Genomic DNA, 13,102 nt, shown 5'->3' on the forward strand with positions numbered 1-13,102 from the left:
TTCTTTCTCCTTATTTGCCCAGGGGCACACCACTAGTAAGTGTCTGAGGCTACATTTGAACTCTTCCCACCTCCAGGGCTCTCTCCAGTGGGCCACTTAGCTATCCACAGTTCACATATTATTCATCTGCATTTTACAGATGTGGAGACTGCTTCACAGTGATTCTGCCTTGCCCAGGGTGGGACCACTCCAATTGCATTTTTTCTGATATTCTGGGAACAGTTTAAGATGAGATCTAAGTTAAGACCCTTGATTTCTGCCTTGATTTATTGGTTGGTTGTTTTGGATTTTGGTTTTGTTTTTTTCCTTTGAGCCTGAATTGCCTCACTGCAATTCTAATTTCACAGTACCTGGCTTGTTTTAACTTTAAAAAAGTCAATTTTAGAATTGTGTCCAACTCCATTTGGCAAAGAATCTGGAGTGACCTGACATTTCTTTCTACAGCTGATTTCTCTAACTGAGCAAACAAGGTTAAGTGACTTACCCAGGTCATACAATTAATAAGTATCTGAGGCCAGATTGAACTCAAGAAAATGATTCTGACTCTAGCCCAGTGCTCTACCTTCACCATCACCTACCTACCTGCCCCTAGTTCTATCTCTTTAGGTACAAATACATGCAATATACCATTCCATTTCCTGGATCACAACCAGAAATTTGAAGTAACTCAGTATTGCATTATGATTATCAGGCAGTTGAATCTGAACAAATATTTATTCTGAGTTCAGATTTTGTAATACAACCAGATGGCAAGTTTTGTTGATTTTATCTCCACAATATGTCTCACATTTATTCCCTTCTTATTGGGTTTTTTTTTTTTGGCAGTTAAAGGCAAGTTTTTACTAAGTATGACACATTAAACTCATGAAAAACAATTTTTAGTTTCATTTTTCAAGAAAAAGTTTAAACAACATTTGCTTTGAAACATTGTTTCCCATTTTAAGTTCATCCTTTTTATTTATCTTTTGGTAAGGAGGAGATCCTCTTTTGTTATCATAAAAGATGCAACTAAAAAAATTAGAGAAAGAACAAATTAAAAACCCCCAGTTAAATACCAAATTAGAAATTGTAAAAATTAAAGGAGAAATTAATAAAATTGAAACCAAGAAGACTATTGAACTAATAAATAAAACCAAAAGCTGGTTTTATGAAAAAATAAAATTGATAAACCTCTAGTCAATTTGATTTTTAAAAAAAATTGCTAGTATCATAAATGAAAAAGGTGAACTCACCACCAGTGAGGAGTAAATTAAAATAATAATTGGGAATTATTTTGCCCAACTCTATGCCAATAAATTTGATAATCTAAATGAAATGGAAGAATATTTACAAACATACAAGTTGCCTAGGTTAAATGAATAGGAAACTAAATACCTATCCCTATCTCAGAAAAATTCAACAAGCCGTTATTGAACTCCCTAAGAAAAAATCTCCAGGGCCAGATGGATTCACAAGTGAATTCTATCAAACATTTAAGGAATTCTATATAAACTATTTGGAAATATAGGTGAAGATGGAACTCTGTGTAACTCTTTCTATGATACTAATATGGTGCTGATACCTAAACCAGGAAGAGTTAAAACAGAGAAAGAAAATTAAAGACCTATCTCCCTGATGAATATAGATGCAAAAATCTTTTTAAATAAAAGCTTAGCAAAACAACCTCAACAAGTTATCACTAGGATAATACAATATGACCAAGTAGGATTTATCCCAGAAATGCAGGGTTGGTTCCCTTCTCCTTGTTGAAGTACAGTGAAGTGGGTTTCAGTTTGTCCTGAGAGAACTCACTCAGACTGTGGCCAAGCTCAAGTTAAAGACAGGATTGGATTCTCCTCAAAAAGAGTAAGGGCAATCCAACCAAGTAGGTAAAGGGTTAAAGATGGAGGGGGATGCTCAAGTTCTTCAGCCTACATGGGAGATATGTAGTGACTGTGGCCAGATGTTATTTTTTTTAGGGTTTTTTTTTTTGTAAGGCAAATGGGGTTAAGTGGCTTGCCCAAGGCCACACAGCTAGGTAATTATTGTCTGAGACCAGATTTGAACCCAGGTACTCCTGACTCCAAGGCCAGTGCTTTATCCATAACGCCACCTAGCCACCCCAGAATTTTTTTTTAGGTTTTTTTTTTGTGCAAGGCAAATGGGGTTAAGTGGCTTGCCCAAGGCCATACAGCTAGGTAATTATTAAGTGTCTGAGACTGGATTTGAACCCAGGTACTCCTGACTCCAAGGCCGGTGCTTTATCCACTATGCCACCTAGCCGCCCAGATGTTTTTTTTTTATGTTGATTAGAAGAGACTCATCTGGCATCTGTGGCAGTAACTTATTGTATTGTGGATTGGGGCTTATTTTGTATATGAAGCAGGAAGTTTGCTGTCTATCTTTATTGAAGCTTACTGGATTTCAGGTCCTTGTCAGGGGCAAGGTCATTCCCTGAAGTTTGGTCATGACCACTTATTGAGCTAACTCTACTTCAGACTCTCATCCTGTCTCACCTGGACTATTGCTATAGACTCCTCTAATGGACTTTACTCTCTAGTTTTTTGTTGGAGAATTGTATTGTAGGAGAAGTCCATTTAGAATTTTTTTTTTAGGATTTTGCAAGGTAAATGGGATTAAGTGGCTTGCCCAAGACCACACAGCTAGGTAATTATTAAGTTTCTGAGGCCAGATTTGAACTCAGGTCCTCCTGACTCCAGGGCCAGTGCTCTATCCACTGTGACACTTAGCTGCCCCCATTTAGAATTTCCAAATAAGACAAGACACTTGCCCTTTGCTAAAGCAGCATCATGGTATATCAGAGAAAGGATCCTAGATTAATAGTCAGATTTGGTTTCTGTTCTTGTTCTTCATGTCCCTTGCTCATTCTTACTAATCTTTTTCTAAAGAAAATAAGACTGGTGACTACAAGGTATTTAAAAGATTGACACATGGAAGAGGGATTATACCTGTGCTTGACTCCAAAGGAATAGGAGTCAGATGGAACTTTCAAGGAAATAGATTTCAGCTACTTCTTAAGGACAAGAATTTCTGACAATTAGATTCTTCAGTAATGGAATTCTTCATGACCACTTGTTGGGGGTGTTAGACAATGCATTTTGGTTCAGATTCAGGTTGGACTAAATGGCTTCAGAGATCCCTTTGAACCTTGAAATTCTGTTACTGACTAGTTAAAAATCTGAACCAAAATGGGTCTTGGGTTTGTTCATTAAAATCATTCTTCATTTTTTTCTCCTTTGCTTTAATTAAGAAAATCCCACACAGAGCTGCCTTGTAGAGACTGAACTAAGTTTTTTTCTTTGTTCTACATCCAGGGGTGGACCTGAATTCAATTCAACAGGGAAGGAGTGTAACAGGCAGGAACAGAAGTCAGCCTGCAATTGGCTGGTCAACTTCAAAGAGAGTGTTGTACTAAGGAGAGTCCCTGAAGTGGACTGACCTACAGAAAGAGCAGGACAGAATTGAAAAGATAATCTGCAACATGGATTCAGCCTCCAGTTGTGTCTGAAACCCATAGCTGAGTAGCCAGGACAAGGGAATTCTAACCAAGGAACTCTGAACCTAAGGAGCCTAAAGAGACTAAGACCAATAGCAGTCACTGAAATTCCACCAAGGGTATGTCTATACTTGGTATCATTCATACCCAAATTATGATCAGAAGATGGGGTTAAGTGGCTTGCCCAAGAAATCCAGAAATCCAGAATTTTTTAAAAGTTTTATTTTGGGGGATACATTTTGAATTCTGAATTATCATCTTCCCTCCCTCTTAAACCTGCATTAGAGAAGGTTAATACTTTCTATAGATATAAATATGGAAACATATAATATTTGCTTCCAAATAGCAGTTCTATCCCTAGGGGAGGATAGCATTTTCTTCATAAGTTCTTTGAAGATGATTTGAATGAACATATTCTCAGAATAGTTTAATCATGTACAGCTACTCTTTGAATAATATTGCTGTTCTGTATATATCATTTTCCCTTGATTTTCCTCATTTCACTACATATTTTCATGTGTTTTTCCATGATTTTTCTGAAGCAAACTTGCTAGTCATTTCTTCCAGCACAGTTGTGTTCCATCACAATTTAGCCATTCTCCAATTGTTGAGCATCTCGTTACTTTCCAGCTCTTTATCATTACAAAAAGAGCTGTTATAAATATTTTAGAATATATAAATTCTTTTCCCTTTTCCATGATCACCCTAAGAAACAGATGTAATAGTGGTGTTACTGGGCCTAAGATTATATACACAGCTTTGGGAACATAATTCTTCTCATCTGCATCTTCTTACAGAGGTTACACCATCTTCTTTGCCTCTTTGATGAGGTCTCTGTTCTGATACTGATAGTTCACATGGACTCACGGGGAAAAAAAAGTCTAGATCAAGGCTGTTGGAGTGAGAGGAAAGATTTTGCACCTGAGTACAGTCAGTTTTGCTATAATGTGACTTTGCACCCCTGAATTCACTGGACTATGCAGAATCATGAAGTAAAGCCAAAGGGCTTTGGAAAGACTCCCAAGAACACTGATGCTGAGTGAAGTGAACAAAACAGGAGAATAAATACTGTAATCATTCACTGCAACATTGTGATGAAGGACTTAGCTCCCCTCATTAGTTCAGTGACAAAGGACAATTCTTTTTTTTTTGTTTTTGCAAGGCAAATGGGATTAAGTGTCTTGCCCAAGGCCACACAGCTAGGTAATTATTAAGTGTCTGAGGCCAGATCTGAACTCAGGTACTCCTGACTCCAGGGCCAGTGCTACTGTGCCACCTAGCCACCCCAATAAAGGACAGTTCTAAAAGGCATGTGTTGGAAAAATGCCACCCACATCCAGAGAAAAGACTATGGAGTCTGATCAAAGCGTAGTATGTTCACTTTTTAAAGCTTATTTTATGTTTTTGTCTCATATTTTCCCCCATAGTTCTAATTCTTCTTTCATAACATGAGTAATATGGAAATATGTTAAACATGATTGTATATGTATAACCTACATCAGATTGTTTGCTTGGGGTGGGGAGGGGGAAAGGAAGAGAGGGAGATAGAAAAACATGGAACTTGAAAGTTTACAAAAAAAGATGAATGTTGAAAACTATCTTCATGAAATTGAAAAAATAAAATAAAACAACATTCAAAAAATAAATATGCATAGTCCTGCAAAACAGAAAAAAAAGAAACCCACAAATGCTATAATAAATAGTGCAGATTTCCACAGCTTCAGGCAGTTGATTGACCTATGCCCTGTTTCCTGTAGGGTCCATGCTGGCAAAATCAATTCATGGCAGGCACAAGGGCCAGGAAGGTGGGAGAGTGGAGGTGGATCCTCCTTAACCATACAGCTATTATACCAGAAGATTACAATAAGTATTTCAAAAAAGATCTGAAAATTGTTTGAGGAAGTGGACATTGGAAGGGTTGAAGCTTGTGAGTTATTATGAACTGATGCAGTTTTCTGTGTACTGTTACTCACATAAGTAAACAAAATTCATTGTTATGTTCAAATCATTCCTTAACATATCAATTGTGAACAAATTCACATTTTCAAAACAAGGATTATAGAAGAATTTACTATGCTCAATTCCCTGGAGAGCAGACCATTAGAGAAACAAGGACAGGAATTTCTGCAGAAGTTACAGAGATATAAAGGCTGTATAGCAGAAAAGGAACAGTGGTAGAATGATCAGGATGTCCTTAACCAAGCCAAGGATCTAGTTCAAACCTAGAATCACTAGAATTGAAAAGCAGAGGACCATGTCCAAAATGAAACTTGTTGTCTCTTCCTCCAGCCCTCCTCTCTTCTCAGCTTCCCTATTTCTCTGGTGGGCAGAAATCACCCAGTTTAGACTCCTCAGTAATCCTCAGTTTTTCTCTTCTTATGTTCCCATTTCCTTAGCTGTCAAGTTTTGTCCTTTGCATATTGGATATATTTTACATCTAACTCCCATTATTTCTATTCAAGTCCTCATGACCTCTGTTCCTAACTATTGCAATAGCCTCCTAGTAGTTAGTCTCCCTGCCTCCACATTCTCCCTTCTCTACTTCATCTTCTTATCAACTTTGAAAATAATCTTCTTAAAGCACAACTCTGACTTTTTCATTTCCTTCCTTAATAAATTCTAACGGTTCCCTCTTACTTCTATGATAAAACAAAAATTCCTATATTTGGGTTTTAAAGCCTTAACAGTCTGACTCCATCCAATCTCTCCAGGTTTTTTCTTTACTCCATTAACAGCTATATGGATCAGTGGGTAGAGTACAGTCCCTAAAGTCAAGAGGACCTGCCTTCAAATCTGGTCGGTCTTATACTCTTTTTTTAAAATTTTATTTAGGGGTGGCTAGGTGGTGCAGTGGATAGAGCACCAGCCCTGGAGTCAGGAGTACCTGAGTTCAAATTCAGTCTCAGACACTTAATAATTACCTAGCTGTGTGGCCTTGAGCAAGCCACTTAACCCCGTTTGCCTTGCAAAAACCTAAAAGAAAATTTAAGACAAGAGGGTTAAGTGACTTGCCCAAAGTCACACAGGTAGGTAATTATTAAGTGCCTGAGACCAGATTTAAATCCTGACTCACTCCAACTGGTACTCTATCCACTTTGCCACCTAGCTGCCCCTGGCCTCAGACTCTTACTAGTTGTGTGACTTTGAGCAAGTCATTTCACCCTAATTGCCTTACATCCAGGGCCACCTTCAGTTGTCCTGATTCATATCTGATCATTGGACCCAGATGACTATGGAGGAGAAAGTGAAGCTGGTAATTTAGGACAGCAGCGCCTCACTCAAATCCAATTCATGTACTTGTCATGGCATCACCTCCCTGTTGTAGTGGTCTTCTTTGAAAATGAAGGACAAACATCATCCCATAGTCTTTGTTACATGCTTAAGTGCCCCCTCTTTCAAGGAACCTATCTTGATCCCAGCCCCCATCCATCAGAGCTAAATTACCAGCAACAGTTGCATCCGAATGTTGTATCATCACATTCCTAGAGTCCTTAAACACTTCTAATCTATTTATTAAATGCCTTCACTATGCCAGATATGGTGTTAAATAATGAGGTTGCCAAAAAGGGGGGGGGGGGGGGGGAGACAGTTTCTGCCCTTTCCAGGAGAGTCTAGGAATATAATTCTTGATATGTTCTATATAAACCAATCAATGAAGTTTGGATTATATGCCAAATAACTGAGCAAGGCAAGAATATAGTTGAACACTCTTGCTCTCTCTGCTATGGCTTAGCTGTTCAGCAAAGATCCCACAAGCCTTAGAAATGTCCAAGAAGAATGGAGGGTCTAGGGGTAAGCCTTCTGCCTCATTAGTCATGTATTCTTTTAAAAGGAAAAACTGGTTAAATGTGTTAACTATAACTTCTATTAAAAGATTGGTTTCCCAGTGTAAAGACTAATAGCCTGCCTTATGTGGGGGGTGGGGGAAGGAAGCAAGATTTAGGGGGAAAATTGTAAAATTCAAAAATAAATAAAATCTTCCTTTTATTTAAAGCCCTTAACAATCTGACTCCATCCAATCTCTTCAGGTTTTTTCTTTATTCTATTAACAGCTATATGGATCAGTGGGTAGAAGTCAGGAGGACCTGCCTTCAGATCTGACCTTGACTATGTGACCCCATGTGTAGTCAGTTAATTTTTTAATTGAAATTTTATTTTATTCAATTACATGCAATGGTAGTTTTTCAACATTCATTCTTTTCAATTTTATGAGTTCTATATTTTTCTCCCCCTATCCCCATGGTGATGAACAGTCTGATAAATAACATATTTATGTATTAATCATGTTGTGAAAGAGGAATTAGAACTAAAGTCATTTAATTTTCTGGACCTCTTTGCTCAACTGGGAATTAAGGGAGGTAGTCTAGCTGAGGGCAGCTAGATGACACAGTGGATAGAGAGCTGGGCCTGGGGACAGGAAGATACCTCTTCCTGAGTTCAATTCTGGCCTCAGATGCTTATTAGCTGTGGGCCTAGGCAAGTCACTTAACCCTGTTTGCCTCAGTTTCCTCATCTGTAAAATGAACTGGAGAAGCAAAAGGCAAACCACTCCAGTATCTCTGCCAAGAAAAACCCAGATAGGGTCACAAAGAGTTAGACAAAACTGAAAAAAATGACCAAGCAATAAGAAGTCTAGATGATGTCTAAGGCCCCTTCTAGGAGGCAGCAATATAGCACAATAGATAGAACATGGGTCTGATATTTAAAAAACAAAACAATAATACAAAAAAAAACTAAGCTCAAATCCAGCCTTAGACACCTGTGTGACCCTGAACAAATCATTTACCTTTTCTCCACTTTAGTTTCCTCAGATGTAAAATGGAGATAATAACAGCAACTACCTCCTATTGTTGTAAGGAAAAATATTTGTACTTCACGTGTTGCCTGGAATTACTTACTAAGAACACCAAAACAGGCACTTACTAATTATTTACTTCCTTTCAACTCTGTGATATGTGTTAAGATTTATTTTTCTCTACTGCATGTAGTTCTACTTTTGAACCTCCTGTATCTTTTATTACTTTTGCCAAAAGACCATATGTTTGGCTAGTTGTAAACACCATTGAAAATACTGTCAGAATATTTTGGAGATTTCCAGAGTGAAGGCCCTGCAAGCCCTGAGATTGGTATAACAGTAATTATGCCACACTGGGATGATTTCATCCTCTGGCAAAGTAGATTTCTTGGACCAGCATTGGTGTTCACTAAGGAATTTAGCTCCCCTTATTTCTCAGGGCTGTCCATCACATGTTCACAATCCCTATTACTTGTCCCTGCACTCCTGTTCCCATCACAGAACTCTGGTTCTATAGATTGGCCACAATCCCCAAGACTGGAGTCAATGACTGTTCCCACAGGACACAAGAATGGTTCTAATGTCCCAAGAAATGTTAACCATAAGAACTATCTCAAGATCTAAGAATGATTGGGTTGTCAGGCACCCCCTTTCACCTATGTAAGTGGCCCCAGCTTTAGCATCTGGGAGTGGGGGGGGGGAGAAGATCTTTCATCTACAGGTGACATTTTCCTCCCTCTGAAATTACTTTTATTTGTGTCCTGACTCTCTTGTCTCTCTCTGACTTGTTCTGTTTCAGCTCCAGTTACTCAGGTTAGAAGCTGATTCCTGTCTAGTTAACAAGATGAAGAATTCTAAAGTTGGGAAAAAAATAAAAAGTCACATCTGGCAATGGCAAGAACTGCTTTATTTAGAATATAGACATCTTGATTTGAATATGGTCTCTGCTACCTTTGTGCCTCTGGGCAAATCCTTTTAACCTTTCTAACCTTATGTTTCTTAACCGTAAATGAGAAGGTTGGACTAGAAAACATCTAAGGCCTCTTGCAACTCTAACTTGGATAGATTAGAAAGGATCATCATTGATGATGTGAGTGAGGTTCCAAAGAGCATAAAATATAATTGGTTTTTTGTTGCTGACTTGCCCAGGGTCAGGATTTAGTACTCAAGATTTGCTGTTGTGGTGGTGATTTATTTGTCCTCTTAGCCTAGGTCTAGTTTTTATCTCCCAATCTTACTACTAGATTTTGCTTTTCTTCCTGTGCAAAAGATTTACCAGTAAAAATGTGGTTCCTCTTTCTGCTCTGAAGTCTTTAGTTCTCTTTCCATTCCAAGTGCTGCCTGAGATGTCTGTAAGATTGTGCAGAGATGGTTTTTCTTTATATTTTAAGTTCCTGTGTTTAATTTCTTTGCATTGATTCTTTATTGAAAACAGTGACAAAATCCTCAAATTATTGTTCACTGCTAGCACGTCAGAAGAAATATTTTGCAGTATGGCTAAACAGTACTTTGGAGAGTTATCAGGGGTCTTTAGAAATCTGTCTGTAAATTGTTCCATCATTGTATGCTTGTAGGCAACTTCCAGTGTTGAATTTTCCAGTACTGCAGTTGCACATGACCAGTATGGCTATGAAAGCCAGTCAAGAAGACTTTGAAAAGGCAAAGGGGCAAGTGAAACTCTTGAAGGAGGATCCAGGAAATGAAGTGAAACTAAAACTCTATGCCCTTTTTAAACAGGTAAACAAAACATGTTTTTCCTGGGTGGAGGATTTTTATTTTCCCCCAAATACATGTAAAAATAATTTTTAACAATCATTTCTTTAAACTTTGAGTGTCAAATTCTCTCCCTCCCTCCCTTCCTTCCCCCCTCATTGAAAAGGCAACAATTTGCCATAACTTATTCATTTGCAGTCATGCAAAAACATATTTCCATATTAGTCATATTGTAAAAGAAAGAACAAAATCCACAAGAAAAATAAAGTAAAAAAATATAATTAAAGGTCATCAAATGTAAGTAGTCAAAGGAGCAAGCATTTACGAAATGCTTATTATGTACCATCTCTCCATTTTCACTGGCTTTCTCCCATTCCTGAAATGCTCTCCTTTCTCATTTCCAATTCTTAACTTCCTTCAAACCTCAAGAAACCTTCTACAGGAAACCTTTCCCATCCTCTCTTAATTCTAATGCCTTTCCTCTATATATATAGCTTGCTCACCGAATGGGTGTTGCCCCAGATAAAATAAGACCCAGGAAAGACTTTAGTTTAAAAAGGCCAAAGTCTCCCATGAGATTATCATCCTGACTTTTATCTTGCCTCTGACCTAGAAGACCCCAGAAGAGAGAGTGGAACTGATGACTTTGCACCTCTGCTTCACTTAAATCCAATTCACTTTCAAGTCAAGACATCACCCTTCTGATATCATTGGTCCTTTTCTAGAACAAAGGACAAACAGCATAGTTGCTTGTGTGTTGTCTCACCCATTAGGCTGTAAGTTCCTTGAAAGCAAGGACTGCCTTTTGCCTTTCTTTGTATTCTCCAGCTCTCAGCATGGTGTCAATTATCATTTGAAAAATATTATGTTGAATGCCAGAAACACTAAGACAAAAAGAAAAAAATATTTACTGTTCATTCATTTCAGTTGTATCCAACTCATCATGATCCTATGAAGGGGGGGGGGGGCAAAGATTCTGGAATGATTTGCAATTTCTTTCTCTAGCTCATTTTCCAGCTTAAGAAACTGAGGCCAATAGGATTAAGTGCCTTATCCAGAATCAGACAGTTAATAAGCATCTGAGGCCAAATTTGAACTGAGGAAGATTAATTTTGGAAAGATAGAGCTCTCTTTCTCTCTCTCTACTGAGCCACTTAGCTGCCCCCTGATGCTTTGTGGGTATTTAATAAATGCTTATTGACTGTTCGACTGCTTGGCACTATGTTATAACTATCCCAAGGGAAAAAAAATCAAAACTCTAATCCCTCCCCCTAAGGATCTCACAGTCTAATGAGAGAGATTTATTATCTACTTTCCTAAAATTTGATTTGTAGTTTAACTAAATTTCCTCCTACAATGAAAAAGTTTCCTTATAAAACAAATCTTTTAAATGGTAAAATGATTTTAAAAATTAACTTGAAATGTTTTCTTATATAACCAATTATAATAAATTATTATTTATGGATTAATTAGCCCTAATTGATTATTTATGCCTTGTATAGACTCATCCAAATCCCTTTGTTTTTCTCATTTTTCCCTTTCAGTAAAGGATGATGATGTAGTTGCAAAAGGGCTGCTAAGTCTGACAGATGACTCATCTTCCTGAATTCAAATCCAGCCTCTGACACTATTAGCTATGTGACCCTCGGCAGGTCACTTCACCCTGTTTGTCTCCATTTCCTCATCCATAAAATGATCTGGAAAAGGAAATGGCAAACCATTCCAGTATCTTTGCCAAGAAAAATCCAAATGGGGTCATAAAGAGTCAGACCCTATTGAAAAACAGCTAAACAACAACAAACAACAAAAGTATAATGTTAACTGCTTGTATTTCTTGTTTTTCTCAGCCCTGGGTCACCATCATCTCTTCCTTTTTCCTCCTTTTTTTCCCAAAACTCCCAAACAAGCTTAGAATAAGTCATGAAACTGAGCTAATGGGGACCATTCTAAACTGATGCTACTGAACATCAATTTAGCTCCCACTGCTACTTTTATATTCATTTAGATTTATTTCCTAACACATTCTTCTCAGCAATTGTTCCAAACCTTCAACTCTTCTCTAAAGCCACCAATACTGCTTCTACCTTACAGTCTTTTAGCAGATAAGCTCATCTCCTGTTTCACACAGAAAATTGATACTCCTAAATAGTCTCCTTCTCCAGGTCTCTGCTTTTCCATACCATCCTTCACATAATTAGTGGTAAGAACTGCCCACTGTTGGCCAGTTGGGCAACACATTTATTTCTCTCTCTCTCTTTTTCTTTTTTTCTCCCTCTCTTCCTTCCGTCCCTCCCTCCTTCCTTCTTTCTGCCCCAAATTACTTAGGCTCTCCTTGCTTGGTCAATGCTAGGTCATAGACCATGCCTCACTTGGTTAGTGTTTGTATCCTAATTGGTTCAGAATGAATGTAAATAGCAATTGTTTCTGTTTTGGCCAGAAACCCTGAGTGTCTTCCCCACCCAGACTAAGGTTTTTTGTTTTTCTTTTTTTGACTAGGTAAAAGAGGTCATTCTTTGCTTCATTTCTTCTTCCCTGCCTTAATTCTGAATGGATATTCCCTCAGTCAAACTGAAACCCATTAAAAATCTTAACTTAAAAAGGCTATGGTTTCCCCATTCCATCTAAGGCCATCTCCAGTTATCCTGATCCATATTTGGTCACTGGACCCAGATGGCTTTGGTGACTTTACATAGCCCTTCCTCATTTAAATCCAGTTCACTTGCATTCATGGCATCACCTTCCTGATATCATGATTCTCTTCAGAATAAAAGACAAAACAGCAACCTTCATACGACTACCAAAGTAATCTTCTAAGACACTGGTTTGGATACCACTCTCCTATTTAAACTTTTAATTGCTCCCTTGTTACCTCTTAAATAAAACCGTCTCCTTAGCCTGATATTTAAGGACTCCCACTAACTGGGCCCCAGCCTACCTTTCCAGCTTTATTTCATCTTATTCCCCTTCATGTTCTCTTCTAGTGTTTCCTTCAACTAACCATTAAGCTCCCAACTTGATGCAAAGCTCATGTGAGCTATTTCCTTATAATCTCATCACTTCCTATCAGATTCTTCCAACACTTATTAGCTATGTGACCT

At 37.9% G+C, this 13,102-nt stretch overlaps 1 protein-coding gene across 7 annotated transcripts in view; it reads left to right on the forward strand.

Annotated features, from left to right (window-relative positions):
• ECI2 (enoyl-CoA delta isomerase 2) overlaps positions 1-13,102 on the forward strand; it is a 43,672-nt gene that overhangs the window by 3,353 nt on the left and 27,217 nt on the right. For 4 of the 7 annotated variants that reach the window (XM_074208631.1, XM_074208634.1, XM_074208632.1 and 1 more), the window contains exon 2: positions 9,866-10,028. In XM_074208631.1, the coding sequence (XP_074064732.1) occupies positions 9,906-10,028 (123 nt within the window). In that variant the 5' untranslated portion in view covers positions 9,866-9,905. Of the gene's footprint in view, positions 1-3,314; positions 3,616-9,865; positions 10,029-13,102 lie in introns of all 7 variants that reach the window. The other 3 variants (XM_074208635.1, XM_074208630.1, XM_074208636.1) reach the window with 3 other exon arrangements.

Source organism: Macrotis lagotis, chromosome X, assembly GCF_037893015.1.
Source record: "Macrotis lagotis isolate mMagLag1 chromosome X, bilby.v1.9.chrom.fasta, whole genome shotgun sequence".
In the NCBI taxonomy this organism is placed as follows: Eukaryota; Metazoa; Chordata; class Mammalia; order Peramelemorphia; family Peramelidae; genus Macrotis; species Macrotis lagotis.